Source organism: Rhinolophus sinicus, linkage group LG03 (genome assembly GCF_036562045.2).
Source record: "Rhinolophus sinicus isolate RSC01 linkage group LG03, ASM3656204v1, whole genome shotgun sequence".
NCBI lineage: Eukaryota > Metazoa > Chordata > Mammalia > Chiroptera > Rhinolophidae > Rhinolophus > Rhinolophus sinicus.
Window position 1 is genome coordinate 70,911,832 of NC_133753.1, and position 20,300 is coordinate 70,932,131.

Sequence of the window (20,300 nt, forward strand, 5' to 3'; positions counted from 1 at the left end):
GGCAAACCGCCAGCCCCATGGAGGAAGCCGCTGGGCTCTCAGGTGTCCTAACATCTCCCAGCCTCAGGGATGGGGAGATTATCAGTCCCCTGGCTCCTTCTCTTTCTCCTTCCCCCAGGAGTCCATGGATCTCTACCAAGCCAGCTCTTTCCTGGATCTGCCATTCTTATCCTCACCCCCAGGCTCCTGTCCAGCCCGAGAAACAAGTCCTCGGCCGCTCTCCCTGACAGAGCTCCCACAGAGCCCAGGCTTCACTTGCACCTAACTGTTCACTGGATCCAGTGGTATTTGACTCAAGAGGCAGACAGAGGCTGGAATTAGGAACAGAGAAAAAGTAAGATTTCACCTTCCCAGAACTCTCTCTGAAAAATAAGTCCTGTTTAGAGACTAATCCTAAAAACATTCAAATCTTGGCAGGTAAGTCAAAATTTTAAAAAGCCTCTGCGAGGTGCAAACACTTGTGGTTTGTACCATTATCAACTACTGCTTTAAATGTTAAACTCTGAAAAATAATGAAGATCTTAATGTTAGTCAGATTTAAAGGATATTGACTAGATGGATAAATCTCAAAACAATTCTGTTGCATAAAAGCAGTCAGACACAAAAGAGAGTACATACTGTATGATTCCATTCGTATAAAATTCTAGGGAATGCAAACTAATGTATAGTGACAGAAAGCAGATGAGTGGATGCCTAGGGACCCGGGAATTAGGTGAACATATTATAAAAGGGTACAAGGAGGGCCAGCCCAGCGGCTCAGGCGGTTGGAGCTCCGTGCTCCTAACTCCGAAGGCTGCCAGTTCAATTCCCACATGGGCCAGTGGGCTCTCAACCACAAGGTTGCCGGTTCAATTCCTCCACTCCCGCAAGGGATGGTGGGCAACGCCCCCTGCAACTAAGATTGAACACAGCACCTTGAGCTGAGGGGCTGCTGAGCTCCTGGATGGCTCAGTTGGTTGGAGCGCGTCCTCTCAACCACAAGGTTGTCGGTTTGACTCCCGCAAGGGATGGTGGGCTGCACCCCCTGCAACTAGCAATGGCACTAAGACTGAAAGTGTCAACAACTTGACTTGGAAAAAATCCTGGAAGTACACACTATTCCCCAACAAAGTGCTGTTCCCCTTCCCCAATAAAATCTTTAAAAATAAATAAAATAAAAGGGTACAAGGAGACTTTTGGAAGTGGTGGAAATGATTATCTTATGATAATGGTTTCAGGGGTGTATATATACTTCAAAACTCATCAAACTGTACACTTCAAATATGTGTGGCTTAATGTCCATTATGTCTCAATAATATAATAATATTTCAATAATATAATAATATTTCAATAATAAAATAAATATTCACTGGGAAGAATATTTGCAACTTACATCACAAAGGCTGACTGATATCCCTAAAGAACATCTAAAAATAAAGAAAAACACCAACAGGTAAGAGATATGTACAGAAAGTCACTGAACTTTTGTGAGTTTGAAATTTTCCATAATAAAAAAAAATTTATATATATATAACTTTCCAAAAACTATTAAAATACTATCCTTTACCCCCATATAAGTCACAATACATTTGAAGGGATACAAATATAATTTCCAAGCCATTTCAAGTTCAGGGCATACTGCAAAGTACATGTGAGTGCCGATGGACACTGATCAAAGTTGAGGTAGACAAATTAAGCAAATCATCTTGGGGAAAATGAATATTAGTCTGGCCTTGAGGTGATGTGGGTTTGTGCAATTTTTTTGGTAGGCAGGGAGTACAAAGCAGAAAGAGGCAGTTCAAATGAAGAAAAAGATATGAACACAGGCAATGTGGTGGGGGAAGTATGAAGAAAGCTTTTGACAAGTACTCTTACTATCGGTTCGCCATTTCTAATACAACCATTGAAGTCTCGTCACAGAAAGGTATATTGCAGCAAAAAGCACACACAGGAAAGGAAATGAGATCTAACTCACTATATAGGTTTTGGAATGATCAAAATCATTAATGTTATTTATGCACCATACTTAATCTTTACCATGTCTATGTTCTAGACCTATTTTTCTCTAAACAGACTTAAATCTTTACCGAGCTTCATTCTAAGTAATAAGATCCTTGAAATATTACAATTTTTTTCTAATACACTAAAGTAAATATATCTTTCATAACTTCAGTAGTATATTTATTCTTAAGTTATAATAACATTCAATTCTTTCACTTACTCCATCTAACCATCTTTTTTCATCACTTAAAATCCTTAGTCTTTAAGCCTCCTATTCAATCTATCTCACTGATAAGTGTGTCTCCCTAGCAATTTACGTAGTGGAGAGTTACTAAAGGATTGTCAGACTAAGCCGAGTTCCTTGCCTATTCAGATTTCTCAATTGTTAGCATTATTTGAAAAAATAATCTACCTTTGGAAATATTCTACACCAAATAAAAAAGCAACCCAATGTAAGAAAAGGTGGAAATAACAAGTAACTTTCAATTAATTTTGAGAAATCCATAAAGACAAAAGAAACAGAACCTAAGAATTATTAACTACTGAAACAATAGAACAGCCTACTTCAGAAAACATAACTAATTATGTGAGTGTTTAAAGTAAAGACAGTGTGGGGTGGTGAAAGGAAAAAAGGCTTAGAGTCTCAGCGACCTTAAATTCCACTCCTACCGCTTAAACAATATCTTGGCACCTCATTTTCCTCATTTCTAAAATGGTGATAATGGTTACCGTACTGCAGTATGTTGTGAAGATTAAATAAGGCAATATTTGTAAAGTGCCTGGCACATAGTAGGTGCTCAACATTACTATAATATTGATAACATTAAGCAAAATTATTTCATCTTTCAACCTGGCAAAACCAACAAATGCTATATTCTTTAAAGTTTACTGGCTTATAATACTTCTAGGGGTGTTAGGCTTTCTGACAATGATGGAATATTAAGGGTAGGGAGGACGGCAGAAAAACATTCTTTATCAAAACTTGAAAGATAAACTTCTGATACTGAGATTTTTAAAACATGCAAACAGGAATTTCTGTTAGTTGGGTTGGTAAAAACCCCATTTGAATAGCTAAAAGGACCACAATAATAAATAAAGCTTTTAAATCTTCATTAAAGATTTTTTTTATCAATACAGAGAAGCTCTTTCGTTGTCTATTTAAACCTATTTTTATATGAGTCAGTTTAAGGAGGTAGTCATATCACCGTCTTTAGAACATCAGCTTTCATGGGTCACAAGCACAGCTAAGGTTTAGTCAACAATCTAACATCTTGCAAGTTCTTAATAAAATTTAAATTCCGTTTCACATGAAATCGCTCTCATACCATTCATATTACTTGAGAGTTAATGTTTGGAGATGCTGTTCAATACCAGTAAAGGTTCCTTTCTTTTCTATTACAGGTCTGTTTTTGAAAATTTCCTTAGTACCCTATTTCAAAGGAAGGAGAAATCTTCCAATCTGCTATTTGTATCAAGTGAAGGTAAATCCAGCCATCAAATCCTAACCCACACACACTATAAGAAGATCTGAGGAGTGAGGGAGAAGAATTAGAACAATTGCTTCATAGAAATACTTCATATTTAAATAAGTAAATAAATGTAACATTTATACCTGATTAAATAAATGCACTAAACAGTAAAACTCTGTTGTATTGTTCCTATTTTAAAAAATCAGGTTTCACAATGCTCACATCAAAGTCCTGTGGCCCATGCTCATTAAGATATAAAATAACTTTCTCTTATTCTTAAAAACCTAGGACTCAATATCATGGTGTGATGGAAGCACAGAAAATTTAGACATCTGAATGCTGGCTCTGCCACTACTCGCCAGGTAGCCCGAGGCAAGTTACTGTCAACAGCCTCAGTTTATCTCTAAAAAGGCAAAAACACCTACTATCCCCAGAGTAGGGAAGAGGATGAAATTGATGACACTTCATTCAGTAGCCTCATCTCTTAGCTCTCTTTCCCGCAGGCCCAGTGTGCTAACTACCTTAAACTTGTTTCCCACAAGCTCTACGCCTTCCTGTCATAACTTCTTAATTGTCCCTATTGCTGTAATCTCCTTCTCTAGACCTCCCTTCAAGAATCAGTTGTGTCCCATCCTCTGAGATACCTGTCCAGGATCCTTTCCAGGTAATATTATTACTCTCTCCATCATCTGTTATCCAAAGTGGTTTCTTTTTGCTCTTACTAAACCACTGATCACAATGTAAAAAGTGAAATGTTGCTCTTATTTTTTAGTGCTGTGTCACACGTGTTAAGTGCTTTATATTCATTTTCCCATGTAATACACAATCACCCTGTAAAGTAGGCTCTGTTATTATCTTTGTTTTATCAATGAATAAAGGCTTTGAGAAGTTAAATAACTTGCCCGAAGTCACTCAAGTAATAATACAAATGATCACTACTCCTAACTAGTAATACCATGTTTCCCTGAAAATAAGACCTAAACGGAAAATAAGCCCTAGCATGATTTTTCAAGATGACATCCCCTGAACATAAGCCCTAATGCGTCTTTTGGAGCAAACTTTAATTTAAGACTAGGTCTAATTTTGGGGGAAACAGTAATTAGAAGGGACTGGGATTCAAAGCCAGGTCCCTGGCTCCAAAGCCATTTTGCTGCCTTTGATGGGGAACTTACAGTTCCTATGCCTTTGTAGTTTTGGGAGAAAAAGTACAACACCTAGCATGATATTTGCACTGAACATGTGTTTGGTGAATAAAAAAAAGGTAGAGATCAAAATCTAGTCACTGAATTGCCCATTACGTGCAATTCACCTGGATCTGGAGATACAAAAATAATCCTACAAGGTCTCTACCCTCAAGAAGCCTATTGTCAGTCTATTGTGGGAGAGAGAAGTAAATAGGGGATTGCAATACAGAGTGTAACGTGCTATTTCTGTAGACAAGTTGCTGAGAAAACATAGGATAAGGCACCGAAACTGGACTGGGAAGGAGGAAAACAGTCAAGAAAGTCTGAGTTTCTGTTTTTCCTTTTGAAACCAAAATTCAGCAGGGTTCTACTAGACTGGCATTCTAGCTGCTAGCACGGCAGGGATTAATGTACTTTTAAAAATTAGTTTATATCTACATTTGTATTTCTACTTTATTTCAAGTTACCTGTCTAGCTTAAACAAATCTCATATTTTAAAAAAACACATTTTAAAATTTATTTATTTAAAGGATGATCTGCTTTCTAAATATGTTCAATTTATATGATAGTAAATATTTTTCTCACTGTATTTTTTAATGAAGGAAAAACACTCATTGAAAAAAAGCGACTGGTCACATAACTGGCTAGGATTGTAAGTGCCTGCAACAAAACCACAATCTAGGATTTTAACTCAGAGCAAGTTGCATTTCCAAGCAACTATCATGCTTCCCCAAAAATAAGACCTAGCTGGACAATCAACTCTAATGCATCTTTTGGAGCAAAAATTAATATAAGACCCAGTCTATATTATTACATTATATTATATTATATATTATATTATATTATATCATATCATATCCGGTCTTATAGTAAAATAAGACCGGGTCTTATATTAATGTTTGCTACAAAAGACGCATTAGAGCTGATTGTCCAGGTAGGTCTTATTTTCGGGGAAACACAGTACTCCAAATATACCATCTATCCTCAAGAACATTCAACTCTTAAAAAAAAAAAAAGAAAAGAAAAAACCTTTTAGGTTTTTCCCATATACATTTCCCCTCTTATTCCCCTCTAATTTAACCCTACAATAAAGATAAAATACAATTTAGGCAATAAATTCCCATCAGTTGTTCACTTACCAAACAACAGTTCATTCAAGTGGACACTTTTCTAGGCTGTCGTGGAAAACGCCCAAATAAAACGCCTATTAAATTCGAGTTAGATTATATCTGTCACTTCTTCCTTGTCCAAAACAATTACTATGGAAGAAAGTAAATTATGCCTAACAATATCACTTTTTACGAAGTTGGTCACTATAAAAAATTTTTATGGCTTTTCTAGATGGTTGCTAATAGATAAAATGATTTCAACATTGTTCTAATCTGAATAAAGCAGATTTCCTCAAACACTATGGAACCAGTAAAGATGAAATTATAAAATAGAGGTAGTGAAGAAATAAACATGAGAAATGAAATGAGGTACAGATAGACTTGTTTGCATTTTGTGAAATTCATGAAGACGACAGCAAAGACAAAAGCCTAAAGGGATTAAAATCTAAGGGCAGCAAACATAAGCAACTAAAGTAAGTGCAGCTTCAAATACACAATCCTGAAAGAGAACCTAATTTCTTTGCTCTAAAGTTGTGGAAAATCAGGTTCAAGTTCTAAGTAGGTTAAGTTTACTTTTAACTTCTTATCACCCTGACTATTCAGCAAAATGAAAGTAACCTGGCAGACAGAGTTTCCATAAAACCTTCTTTCTTATCTTCCCCTAGTAAATTCTCTCACTAGAAGAAAAAGATAAACAAAAGGAAATTTGTTTTTCATAGTCCTTATCTTTAGACATTCTTAAAAATCCAGGGAGGCTTGGTAAGAGGCTAGACCAAACAGCTGCTTATAGCAAGGAACTGTGATGTTCCTTGCTATAGGAAAAAAGTTAGAATCATGTAATTAAAAGGAATTTGAGAGATTATTTATTTCCTTAGCCTTTATTAACACACTAGAAAAGTTTTGACAATTTACACACTTAAAAATAAAGGGCTTCAAACTATGACTATATTTAATACCACAATATTAATTAAGATTTTAACAGCATGTTTAAAAATTTAAAACCACAATTCCCCCAGGAAGTGTAACTGTTACCATTAAAAGAAAATAATAGGGATAATCACATTCATCAAATTTATTAAACCTGATGCTATGCTAGTCACTATAATGATCTATTGTACTTTTGTTCTTTCATTAAAGAAGTCTTAGATCATTCACTATTAAATTACTGTTTAACTGGTAAACTGAGGCAAAATACTGAGTAACTTGAGAAGTCTCAAGTGCCAAGTCCACTGTACTAAATTACTGAACCATGCTCCCTCTTTATGTACTTTTCCAGATATAATTTAAACTGTCTGAGCAAAAGGTGAATTCTAAATTCCGCACAAATTGACTTTTACTGTGCTTTTCTTTTTGCTTGAAAACTCTTTTCATACATTGCCACAGATTCAATTTCACCTGTAGGTAATGAACACAGAGCTCATTGTGAGATAAAACAAACCAGAATGTGAAAAAAGAGAAGTTATCAGATATACAAGGGAGTGAAACATTTGATTGAAAAACACTTTAACCACAATACTTTTTTCTCCATCCTAAAGGAGGTCTTTTGAATATTTTAGTTACCATTTCTTTCATGAAAAACCCTATAGGTTCCAAAAGCTCCCAAGTTGAGTCCTTACCTGGTTCATCTGAATGCTGAGTCCGGGCTTTTATTTCTGCTAAGCTGGTCTCCTCTTGGGAGACAGAAGCGGCTGCCCCCTCCTCTGTGTCCTCTACCTTAGTCACGGTAAAGTGTGGCATTGTTTTAGAAATCTTGTGCTTTTTCTGTATTTCAACTTCCTTCCAGGTTACTCTGCCTGCCTACTCCTTGCTGTACCCCTTTTAGAGTCTGCTCACTGCCTCCAGGACACCGACGCTGGGAATCGGGAAATACTTTCAGCTCACGTGATCTACAACCCGAGGGAGGGGAACACTGGAAGACACGCCTTCCAGAGTGTTTATCATTCAGTTAAAAGGATTAGCACTCCACCCCTTGCTTACGGTTATTAAGCTCAAGAATCCCAAGAACTGTTTCGGCTGCTTTCCCAGAGCTGCCAAAAGCTGGAGAGTGGGCAGGATTCATGAACTGCAACCCACTGTGTACCCACCCACTTGTTTCCTTCACTTAAGTTATTTCCACCCCTATGCAGGCATGATCTCAACCTTTGCCCTCATATTTCACACACCAGAAAGATTAGGGAACAGTTCATTTTACAAACTTTCCTCTTTAAAGAAAGACTGGCACTACCTCAATTTAGGAAATGAAACACAATTTGTAAGCTTCTGTTGTTTGCTTTCAAAGAAAATAGTCATAAAAGTTTTTTATTTTTCAGATGAGAATATTCATTCATAAAGTATTTAATGAACACCTACGTATTTTATACAAGGCATAGCTCTAGACACTGTAGTGTATGCAAGGACATCCAAGAAGAGACATTAACTTTCCCCAAAGTCCAAGTTTGTTTAAAAGAGCAAAATATTTTTAAAGGGAAGAGTTCAGAATTTTTTGTATTGGCCAGTTTAAACATGGTGTTTTAAAGAAAAAAAAATATCCAAGGAACACCCCTGATTAAAAGGTGCATACACTTTAAAGAACATACTTAACTCTTGGTATTTTAGTTACTTTATCAGGTAACTGTATCAAGTTCTCGGTAGATGACTTTATACAGTATGAGGCCCTATCTCTGCTCTGAGAGGAGTTTAGTAATTGAGCCCTGTGTTAATTTCCAAGTTGATGAAGTAACACAAGGAATGATGTTAGTTGACACCTGACAAGCAAGACTGCCCTAAATTTAACAGAGAAGGAATGATGGTTTATAATCCTCCTTTACTCAGGTAGTATGATACATAACACTTCTAAACGTGAAGGAAACCAATAGTTGTCAAAGACCTACTTTGTGCTCTTCACTAGAAGCTTTCCATTATGATCTCATTTAATCATCAGGCTAAAGAACTTGCCCAAAGTCACAGTTTGTAAATGGTGAAGCCCAACTTAAAAACTCCTTGTTGGTAGGCAGCACATAAGTTTCATGGGGAAAAAAGTCACACACACTCACCAAAATTTTATTTTATGAGTTCCTATGTAGATCTGGCTGCACACTGGACTCAAGAGATTTCAACAATTCTAAGACCTGGGTCTCATCTGATTTAACTGCTCTGGAGTACAGCCAGGGCAACAAGACTTTTATAATAAAAGCACCCCCCCACACACACGTACCCTGTCATGGTTCTAATGGGCAGCCAAGGTTGAGAATTACTGCTATATGGGAAAGAGAAAAGTTTGTCACCTGTTAAGTCTTTTTAACTAGTTTTTACCCTTGAAAGCAACTATATCAAGTGTGGTAGTGCCCTGAGTGACTTCCATATTTACAACTTAGTTAGCTAGCCTACTAATTTATTCAAAGGAACTTAAAACACTACCAAATTGTCAAAGATTTCAATATTAATTCTGGGTTCCAAATTTGTTAATACTTTAGTGCCACTGGATATTTCCAATAGGATCCTGCCTTTCATATTTATCTTATAAAGAGCTGAATTACAGCTAATCTATAATTGATGGACAGAAACAATGACTTGTGTTTATGAATCTGTGTACAGCTTGTGCATATAAGCTGATGTACAAATATTATGCTGTCACCTCTCTCCTCTAAAAAATTCCCCAAACTAAACAAGTAGGAAGGTAACAAATTCCTGTTAATCTATGATAGGAGTAATTTATTTACCAAATTGATGCTTTGGTACCACAGTGGTCAGCAATTTCAAAATAGTTCTCTCCTAGAGTGAACAGTAGATAAAATTTACAGGGGCATTTAAAAATTGGAGGAAAAGTTCAAGTAGTACAGAAAGAGTTGGGGGAGGGGTGGCAAAGCTGAGGTGTGTGAGTGCTGTGTATGGGGAGTGGTTAGATAGAGAGGGCGGGATGTAAGACATAGCTATTTAAAGTACAATAAACGACCACAATGAAGTATCAGTACACACCCACCATGATGTCTAAAATTGATAAGACTGACATCACCAAATTTGGTGAGAATGTGGAACAAAAGGAACTGTTCATACCCTGTTACTGGGAGGTAAACTGGTTCACTTACTTTGGGAGAGAGTCTGGTACTTTCCCCTATAACCTATCACTTGCACCCCTAGGTATTCATCCCCAATATGAAAACATATTTCCACAAAAGGACTCGTACAGAATGTTCATAGCAGTTTATTACTAATAGTCAAAAACTGGAAACCCAGGTGTACACCTATAGGAGAAAGGATAAACAAACTACGATATATCCATACAAAGAATTACCATTCAGCTAGACTCATAAAAAAGGAATGAACTGGTGGTACATGCAACAATAAGGATGAATCTCAAAAACATTATGCTAAGTGAAAGAAGCCTTAAACAAAAGAGTACATACTATATGAATCCAGTGATGTGAGGTTTTAGAACAGGCAAAACTAATCCATGGTACCAAAAAAACCCAGAATGATGTTTGTCTCTGGGGGATGAAGGTGGAGATTAACTGGGATGAAGTATGAGAGAACTTTCCAGAATGATGCTAATATTCTTTATCTTGATAGAGTTTAGAGTTCCACAGGTGTATGAATTTGTCAATACTCAGCCCATGTTCACTTAAAATGTGTGTATTTCATTGTATGAAGAGTTTGCCTGCAAATACTGAATTCTAATTAATAACATGCGTTTTGAAGTATTTGGGGAAGGTTAACTAATGCCTTCAATTTACCTTGAAATGCATAAATAAGCTGCATAGACATGTGAAAGGACAAGTATAATAAAATGTTAATGACAGACACTGGGTGGTGGGTGTATTTTTTACTACAAAAGTCGTTCAACTTTCTGTATTTGAAAGTTTTCATAATAAAACGATGAAAACAATACAATGAACTGACATCATTATGAAAATGAATAGGCAAGTCATAGACTGGGAGAAAATATTCACAAAACAAATATTTGACAAGAACTTGTATCTAAAATATATAGAAATCCCTTACAACTCAATAATAAAAAGACAAAACTCAATACAAAATGGGCAAAAGATTTAAACAAACAATTCACAAAGGAAGTTACACAAATGGCTAATAAACACTTGAAATAGTGCTCAACATTACTGGCCATCAGGGAAATGTACATTAAAATCACAATTAAAACTGTTGGCAAGGATGTAGAGCAAATGTTGGTGGGAATGTAAAATGGTAACCACCACTTTAGGAAAAGGTCTGGCTGTTTCTAATACATTTAAACACACATCTACCCTGTAACCCAGCAATTTACCCTATGACCCAGCAATTCCTCTTCTAGGTATTTACCCAAGAGAAATAAAAGCATAAATTCAAAAAAAATTTTGAACAAGTATGTTTATAGCAGCTTTATTCATAACAGCCCAACAGGAAACAGCCCAAGTGTCTGTCAGTAGGATAAGGAAACTGTAGTATATTCATGCAATAGACTATTACTCAACAAGAAACAGGAATGAACTACTGATAGATCCAACAACACGGATGAATCTCAAAAATATTACATATTATAAATTATATATTACACATTAATTCTATGTATACTGATGTGTTTAGGGGTGAAGCAAAACGATGTCTACAACTTACTTTGAAATGCTTCAAAAATAGATGAATCAATGAAAGAGATAAATATGTAATAAAACAAGTGTAGCAAAATGTTAATTGTAGCATCTGGAAGATAAGAATATTGGTGTACACCATACGATTCTTTCAACTTTTCTGTATGTTTGAAAATTTTCGTAATAAAACACTGGAAAAAAATACATTGAACTTAAGTTCACTGAAATGTAAAGCTCTAAGATCTAAGTATAAAGCACACCACTTATGGGTCAAATTCTGTTTTATATAAAATTTAGGCAGTCACATAAATGCTTTTCCAGTACTTTGATTTTAGAGTGTTGAATGTTGTTTGAGAGTCATCAAACAGGTTTGAAATATTTACATTTTTACAAAAATCTATGGTATTTTTCAAGAGGTACGATCTAAGGCCAGAGTAGGGCAAAAGGGCTTTATAATGACATTACTCCATTATACATTAGGCCTATGTACTCATATTATACACTAGGCCAAATATTATATGCTTTATTTTACTAATTAATTTGAGTAAAACACTTTATTTGTGACTATATTATGTCTGATTTTTTTTTTTTTAAAAAAAGCATGTGCATTCTTTAGAAGAATGGGTCTACTTTGGGTAATATTTCGAAAGTAAAATTTACCATGAAACACTACCCAATTACTTATTTTTAATCATAGCTAGGTAACAACTCATGGTAACTAGTGCTTTGTTTTATTCAACTAATTTATTAAATAAAGACAAGTTAGATTTGGTGAAAAGACTGAAACAATTAAGGGAAAGTCAATGGGAAGTTATTTTCAACTTAAGGATTCTCTCTGAGATCGTAATACATTATTATACTACAATATATCATGAAAAATCACTCAATTTTAGAGCAAATCATTTATGTACTTCCTCTGAGAACTGCATTGTACAAAAGCTATCCAAATAATCTAAAACCACACAATCTCATTGCTGAAATGATTCTGAAAAAGAATGTAGTCATTCATGATAAAAATGCATCTGTGATACAAGAAAACTTCTATAAGCAAGCAGTAAGCAAAATCCCTGAAATTAAAAAGCCACATACATTTTGAATACATGAGTTTTACCAAATGTCATTCTGTTTATTCTGGGGAGACTCTTGTGGATATGATACTGAGGTTTTAGTAACATGTTCACTTAAACATTCTTTTTTTAAATGAAAAAATGCAATTAAATCTTGATCAAAGGTATCAGCATGTTATTAAAAAGCTGGAAACGTATAAAACAGAACAGACTAGATTTCATGAGCACACACAATATAGACTTAATTCATCTTATCTGTCTATACCTTTTCACAGAATTCTCAATCTCTCTCTTACACACACATCGTAAGACAAGGTTTTATGCAAGTACCTCAAGTGAGCATGTGCACACTCGTGTGCACACACAAGTTCAGTGGGAGTGCTGAGCAAAGAACAACGGATCCTGATTTGGAAACAGATCCAAACCTTATGAAGCTCTCCTGAACTCCTGTAGGTTGAACATACCACTCAGAGTGCTTTGTCCACTACTGAGATCTAGTCACACTTAACCTTTAAAATTATAACCAATTAATAGTTTTGTGCTTACAGTATTTGGTTTATTAGAAAAGAAAGTGGAATCTACTTCCAAGCAATTGCTTTTAATGGAGTATGTTACTATGTCAGAATATTTAGGGTGGACATTCTTACTGAACCACTGCAACGACTAGCCAGCAACTAAATATGAGTGGAAACTAACTACATTATATTTTAATTTTCTTGATCAAACTAATTTTCTTGATCAAGGTAAATTTATAAGAAACTTTGAGCTATAAAGATTACGTTTTATCCTGTTGTAAACCCTTCATGCTCTTTGTTCCATACATCTTTATAACAATAATCCATCCTACTGAGAGAGATGTGTTTGAGAAGAAAAAAATTGAAAGGGTTGCCGGTTCAATTCCCGCATGGGATGGTGGGCTGCGCCCCTTGCAACTAAAGACTGAAAACAGCGATTGGACTTGGAGTTGAGCTGCGCCTTCCACAACTAGATTGAAGGACAATGACTTGGAGCTGATGGGCCCTGGAGAAACACACTGTCCCCCAATATTCCACAATTTAAAAAAAAAGGAAAATGAAAACACAATTCAAAACAAAATTCCCTGGTTAATTTTCACATAAAAAAGTGTGTTTATAAGTTATTACTTCCTTCCTCCCCCTGCAACAAAACCCCATTTTAAAATAGATCTACTGAGACTCCGGTCAAAATATGAATATTCATTAACTTTAGGACAGATGGACTAATGTAACTAAATCAATAGCTGTTCGTGTAATTCAGCACTCTACACTGCCCTAGGTATCTGCAGATAGATAGATCATTAGTGTAAAGGCGTGAAACACACATTGTTAGGCCAGATTTCCTTTTAGAAACATAGAACCTTAAGTTACTCAGGAAACATGTCATTTTATTACCCACCCCCCATTTCCTTTCATGCCAATACCAGGCAAAATAATTGCAAATATATACACAGAACATTAAAAAAATTGCATTTATTTTATGCTTCCTATAATCTACTATACAATTGCAGCTTAATAAATGTTTCAACAGAGCCAACCACTGTTAGTAGAGAAAGGGTAATAACAACACTGATATTAGAATCACACATACCTGGGTTCAATTCACTATTCTTCGTTTATTACTTGTATGCCCTTGGGCAGCTTACTTAACCACACCAGCTTTAGTTTTCTCCTGGATAAGAAATCCCATCTTAGCTCAGAAGAAAATAACTTTATTTTTAAAGTGAAAAAATATCAAAACAGATGATTTTTCAGGAAAGGAAAGAATTAACTTCATCTAATAGGGAAGAATGTTTTCTATTTCCAATTACTTATTAAAATTTTATTTGGAAATTAGCACACTGCTAAACCAGAAAAAAATAAATCAACATAACATCATTTTTTTACACTCATTTTAGGATATAAATTAGCGAGCTATGAAAATAAGTATTATTTCTGGATATTAAAAAAGCTTAAATACTAATGCTCTCAAAATAAAGTGAATTTCAGTTGTTCAATTTGTCATAGCTCCTCAAATTGAAAATGCACATGCATATACAAGAATTTTTAACTTATTAGTGTTTTCTTTTTTAAACTAGCAATATGAAAAATAAATAGCCTTACCCCAAAGTAAAAGCAGACTTGTCTGGTAAAATGAAGGAAATTATGGTGCCACTTTGCCAAAAATTAAAGCTATCTACCAAATGGTTCTGACTGTAAACAGATGGATGCTATCAATTGAATATCTTGCACGAATTTCTCAAGGTCATAAGAAATGTAGTACGGCTTAGCAATGCAGTAATAAAAATGCAAAGCAGAAGTTGCCACTGATAATTTAGTAAGGAAACTTAAGACTGAAACGCAGCTTTGAGCTAAAATAGCAGGAAATTTTAAACACATAACAAAAAAACCCACTAAAACTAGGATTCAGACCTAAACATACCTGTCATTTCCTTATAACTTAATACAGCTTTTATTTTCTATTTCTGTGCTTTTCAACTATAAAAACTTCAATTTTAGAAGGAAAAACAAACAAAACGCTTCAGCCCTTACATTTTTCCATTTAAGACATCCAAAGGTAACGTCCACGTTTTGCATAGCCTCTCAGATTGATTTATTTTACAGTATTGACTTGATTCTGAAATTTTGTTTACTGTAAATTGCACCAATGATTTAACGATAGCTTAAAATTCTTCAAAAGTAAAATGCACTCAAACATCAGAAATGTTAAAAATATGATATACACCTTAGAACTGAGCAAATATGCTAACACTATTATCTGTTAATCAACTATTGAACTTCTATAGTTAAAGCAAGGTGCCGTGCGTGTGTGTGTGTGTCTGTGTATACCGTATGTTCTGCACTTTTGTGCTCATATCTTGATATTTAATTGCTGGGATTCTACAAAATACACCAAAGCACTAATCACTGGGTTTTAATGGGACTATATCTTACTGTTTTCCCATTTATTTATAACACTTCATTAATATATTAAAATAATACACTGTTTTACATATTCACAAGATAAAATGCTTTCATAATTCCTACAATATAGCTCTCCAAACCTTCATACCTACTGTTAAGAAACACATTACCAAGAACTTAAAGACATGGGGGCCGGCCCTGTGGCTCAGGCGATTAGAGCTCTGTGCTCCTAACTCCGAAGGCTGCCGGTTTGATTCCCACATGGGCCAGTGGGCTCTCAACCACAAGGTTGCTGGTTCGACTCCCGCAAGGGATGGTGGGCTGTGCCCCCTGCAACTAGCAACGGCAACTGGACCTGGAGCTGAGCTGCGCCCTCCACAACTAAGACTAAAAGAACAACAACTTGAAGCTGAACAGAACCCTCCACAACTAAGATTGAAAGGACAACAACTTGACTTGGAAAAAAGTCCTAGAAGTATACCCTGTTCCCCAATAAAGTCCTGTTCCCCTTCCCCAATAAAAAATCTTAAAAAAAAAAAAGAACTTAAAGACATGTAAATTACATTATTCTGAGTTTTACAAGTCTACCAAATGCAGCTGTGCTGATTGTGTCAGGCCAAAAGGGCAGGGTCTGGAGGCTGAAATCCAGTTTGCCTTTACCAGTGAACTTGGAAGGAATGCATTTTTAGAATTTGTACAAAGGTCTTGCTAGTCCACAAGCACTTGTTAGGCAGAGGGGGAAAAAAGAGTTCACTATCCAAAAGTTTACAACATATTGTTCTTAGGTCATTCATTATAGATTACCTTAAACGTCAGCTATAGAAACATTCCCCTTATTCTAACAGCCTTAACCCTTTTGCCGAGATGGTCGGATATGTCCAGATGAATATTTCCATCTGCTGACTGTGGATGGAAACTTCCAGAAAGGAAATTTAGGAACGCCAGATGCACATTTTTCTATATTTTTGTGTTTTTCAAGAATGAATAATAGGAAATTTTTATACATAAAAATGTCATTTATATACAAAGCAGCTCAAATTGTTATTATTAAATGCATAAAATAGTCAAAATATCAGCTTTTTGGTTTTTGTGGATTTCTGACACATTTTGAAAAACAAACTTGAAATCAATTAATGCAGTGAAAGAGTTAAAAAGGGAGAGCATGACTTTTATGAAGCTCCCAGGTCCCCAGAGTGTCTTCTTCCTTCTTTTCCATTCCAGTACAGGTAATATCAAAGCAAAGTTTATGAGAATCTGGAATCAAGAAACATGCCACTAAGGAAAAGAATGAGGCCCCTGGTGTAATTAGTAAGGACATAGAAGAGACCACTAAAGATAAAAGAAGCTGAAGCAATCACTTTACCAATCACTGATATTTAATCAAATTATTTAGAGCATTCTATGACAGACTATATAAAAGAAAGTACTTTCTATTAAGCACCTTGACTGCAGTTCAACCTTTTAAAAGTTTTTATTATAGAAATTTTCAAATATACAAAAAAGCATAGAAAACAGTAAAATGTATCCTCATGTACCTTTTTCTCCAATTCAACAAATTATAAACGTTTACCAATCTTGTTTTGTCTATCTCTCCTCAACTTTTTTGGGGGGCAGTACATTTCATTTCATCTGAAAATACTTCAATATGAAACTCCATAGATGAGGGCTTTATATTACTACAAAGTCATAAATATACGTAAGAAAATCCACAATTAATTCCTTAATATCATTTAATACCAAGTATATGATCCCATTTCCCTGATTATCTCAAAGTATCTTTTTACAGTTGTTTTGTTCACATCAGGATCCAAAGTTCACACATTGCATTTGGTTGATTGATATGCTTTTTATCTGTAACAGCTTTCGCTCCCTTTCCATCACTCCTCTTCTCCATGCCATTTATTTATTGTTGTTCAATAAAATATAGTTTATTGTTTATTTATATAGGATCTAGTTATTCAATAAAATTTTCCACATTCTGGATTTGGTTGATTGCTTCTTGTAGTGTAAAATAGCATATTATACAGTTTAATCATTGGCTATGGAGTATAGAGAAGATGAGAAAACAGTTGTGGTTTATAACCAAAATGTTTCAGACAAGTTATACTGAAAATCCTTTAAAAAAAAAAAAAAGTCTATCAGAGGATGCTATCAGGTGAACTTAGAAGGTATCAAATCCACTTATTTTTATAAAACTATCCGTCTTACTACCTTATACAATGTTTTGGCTCAGTATTAGAATGCCAAAGTAAAATGGATAGTATTCAAAAACCATATAACATGAAAGGTATATTTAAAAGAAGGGTAATAATTACCTGTGATCGGCAATACAATGGAATTCACTTATTTTGGTTTGGGGCAAAAAACCAGAAGTTTTTTTGAAAAGTATTAAAAAAGTGCTCAGTACTTTGAAACATGTTCCTAAGGCAAAAAAAAAAAGCTTTTGAAGTTTCTCGGTCAAACATTATTCTACTTTAAGCCTATAAGAGACTGATGAGACCTACCAATAACACATAGAATTAGTGGACCAGCCGAGGAAGTGAAATGTCCTTGTGTAACGTAATGGTTCCACGCACAGATTAACACTGTGTAAGAACTACTGACATTTAAGGAAAATTCTGCTGAGCCTTAGCCCCTTGGTGAACTTCTGCTCATCCTTCAAATCTCAGTGCAGGTGGGAAAGTTCTTCCCATGTATGTGGGATTAACCACTTTTACCTTTTTGAGCTATGGTCCCTCAACTCCGGCCGTGTATGAGAATACACTGCAGAACTTTTAAAAACTATTGATGCAATTAAATCCGAATCCCTGAGAATGGGCAAAAATATTTTTTTTAACAATCTCTAGATCATTCCAACATGCAGCTGACTGAAGCATCACTGTTCTAGTAGGTACATTTCATTTGCCTTTACCACAGTATGTTTTTAATTTCTGTTTATATTTCTGTCTCTTTTTTTTTCACTCTAGGAGATTTTCGGTTCAGTATGTATTTACTGAGTACAAGATATGTATGACATCATCATTCCAGGTGCTGAAAATACAAAGACAACTTTGTTTGCCTGTCCTCAAGAACCTTACAGCCTAATTGGGAAAGATAATATGTAAACAAAACAACAAAATGAAGTGAAATAGGTGCTGCTAATTAATAGTCTGTATATGGGATATAGGGACATAAAGAACTAATCTATTCTATTTGGGTATGGGGTTGAATCAGAAAAGGTTTCAGAGAACTTGACTCCTTGAAGGGAAGACTTACCTAAACTATTTTTGCATTTTTACCACCTAGCACCCTTCTATAAAAACTTAGTAATAGCCAGCCTCAAAGTTGGTATAGTCAGAGCTCCTTGACTCAACTGGCTTTTACTTCTACTCCATTTCAGAAACCCACTCCAAAGGTTGTATGCTGTCTCATGTTAACACTGGAACCCACTCTGAAACCATTAACTCTAACATTCAACTGTCTGATCAGACTTGAATCCTTCCACTCCTTTCACAACTACTTTACCTCATCAAGTCCTCTAGTCTCTTAGCATTTCCATTTTACCTCAGTTCATCATTTCCTTTGCTGCATTTTTATCTTTTTTTTTATTTTGCTGTATATTTTTACTGTTGCATTTATCATACAGCATTATAATTTATATGAAAATTTGTTTCCTTTCTTTATTAGATCATAACTTTCCTTAGAACAGTTATTGGGCTCTTTTCATCAGTCCTACATCCTTAACACCCAGAACAGGGCCTGACTCATAAATGTTCAGTAAATGTTTGGTGAAGGAATGGATAGTGTTCTTGTCATTTTCACCACGATGCCATGAGCTCTCCAAAGGCGGAAACTGTACCTTACCTGCCTATTTCCTATAATTCCTAGGAGAGGGCCTCACACATATAAGAGCCTCAGGGAGCATTTATTGAATTGTAAAGGGTTGAAATGAATTAAAGTCTGTATAAGACATATAAAAATATGTTCCCTGCTCTTTTTTGGTATTATGATTTTAACACTCATTTAAGATTAGCAAATGGTTGTGAGGCAAATGTAAAAACTGTTCATCATAGCAGAGACAAAATGACATAAATGGAAAACACTGGATAGAAAAGTCAGGAGGCCTGCACTTCAGTCTTGGTTTTGCCACTCTGTGATCTACAAATAATCGTCTCTGTAAGCCTTAGTTTCCTCATTTTTTAAAATGAGGCTTGACCAGAATTCCATTCTTGATCATCTGAGGTTCCCAAACATGCTATGCCTCTTAAAAATTTTTTTTATTATAAAAGGATACACTCTCAATATAAAAAAAAAAATTGTATATGCCCTTCTGAATTGTTTAAATAAAGGAAAATTCCACTCTCCACCCTATTTTCAAAACTCTCCAGAGATAGCCACTCTCAACAGTTCCGTCTGTATCTTTAAGACATTCTTCATGCATAAGCAAGTACAGTGCCAAGACTCTTGATTTTATTTACCAACTGGACAGACCCGTAAGTTCTAATGAAACTCTGACACAATGAAAGAAGTATAAATACTTTGATAGCAAAAATACAATTATCTATTCAAAACGCCAACAGTAGAAAAAAAATAAAACACAGAAATAATTATTTAAAACTTCATATACAACTTGGTTATACATTGTAAGTAAAAGGTATATAACAAGAACAGAAACTTAAGGTGATAAGCTTCTTTACAGTAAGAGATGTGGGAGGCATGGGATTTGTGGGGAAAGGATTGATAATCATACCAATATCACAATCACAGAAAAATGTAGAAAGCCCCCCCCCAAAAAAAAAATCACAGAATTCTAAATATTAAAATAGCAAACACAATTCTGAAATACACTATGAGCTTAAGGATAGATTCAACTGTAGAAAAGGAATTAGCTGTTTTCCTCTACTAACTCCAGTCCAGAGACAAATGTAGATTAACATATGTCCTTGATTTTCTTTTGAAGATCTATGTGTAACGAGGGCATCCGCATATTATGAGGCCAAAGATGAAATAATTATTTTTCTAACCAGTTCCCTCTA

The 20,300-nt window shown here is 35.1% G+C and overlaps 1 protein-coding gene across 3 annotated transcripts in view; it reads right to left on the reverse strand.

Annotated features, from left to right (window-relative positions):
* Nucleotides 1-20,300, reverse strand: part of SLC12A6 (solute carrier family 12 member 6) — an 84,280-nt gene that overhangs the window by 60,326 nt on the left and 3,654 nt on the right. Inside the window, exon 1 of one of the 3 annotated variants that reach the window (XM_019752869.2) lies at nt 7,359-7,598. The exons of the other annotated variants lie outside the window; for them this stretch is intronic. Within the exon in view, the coding sequence (XP_019608428.1) occupies nt 7,359-7,479 (121 nt within the window). The 5' untranslated portion in view covers nt 7,480-7,598. Of the gene's footprint in view, nt 1-7,358; nt 7,599-20,300 lie in introns of those variants that run through there. 3 annotated transcript variants of the gene reach the window in all.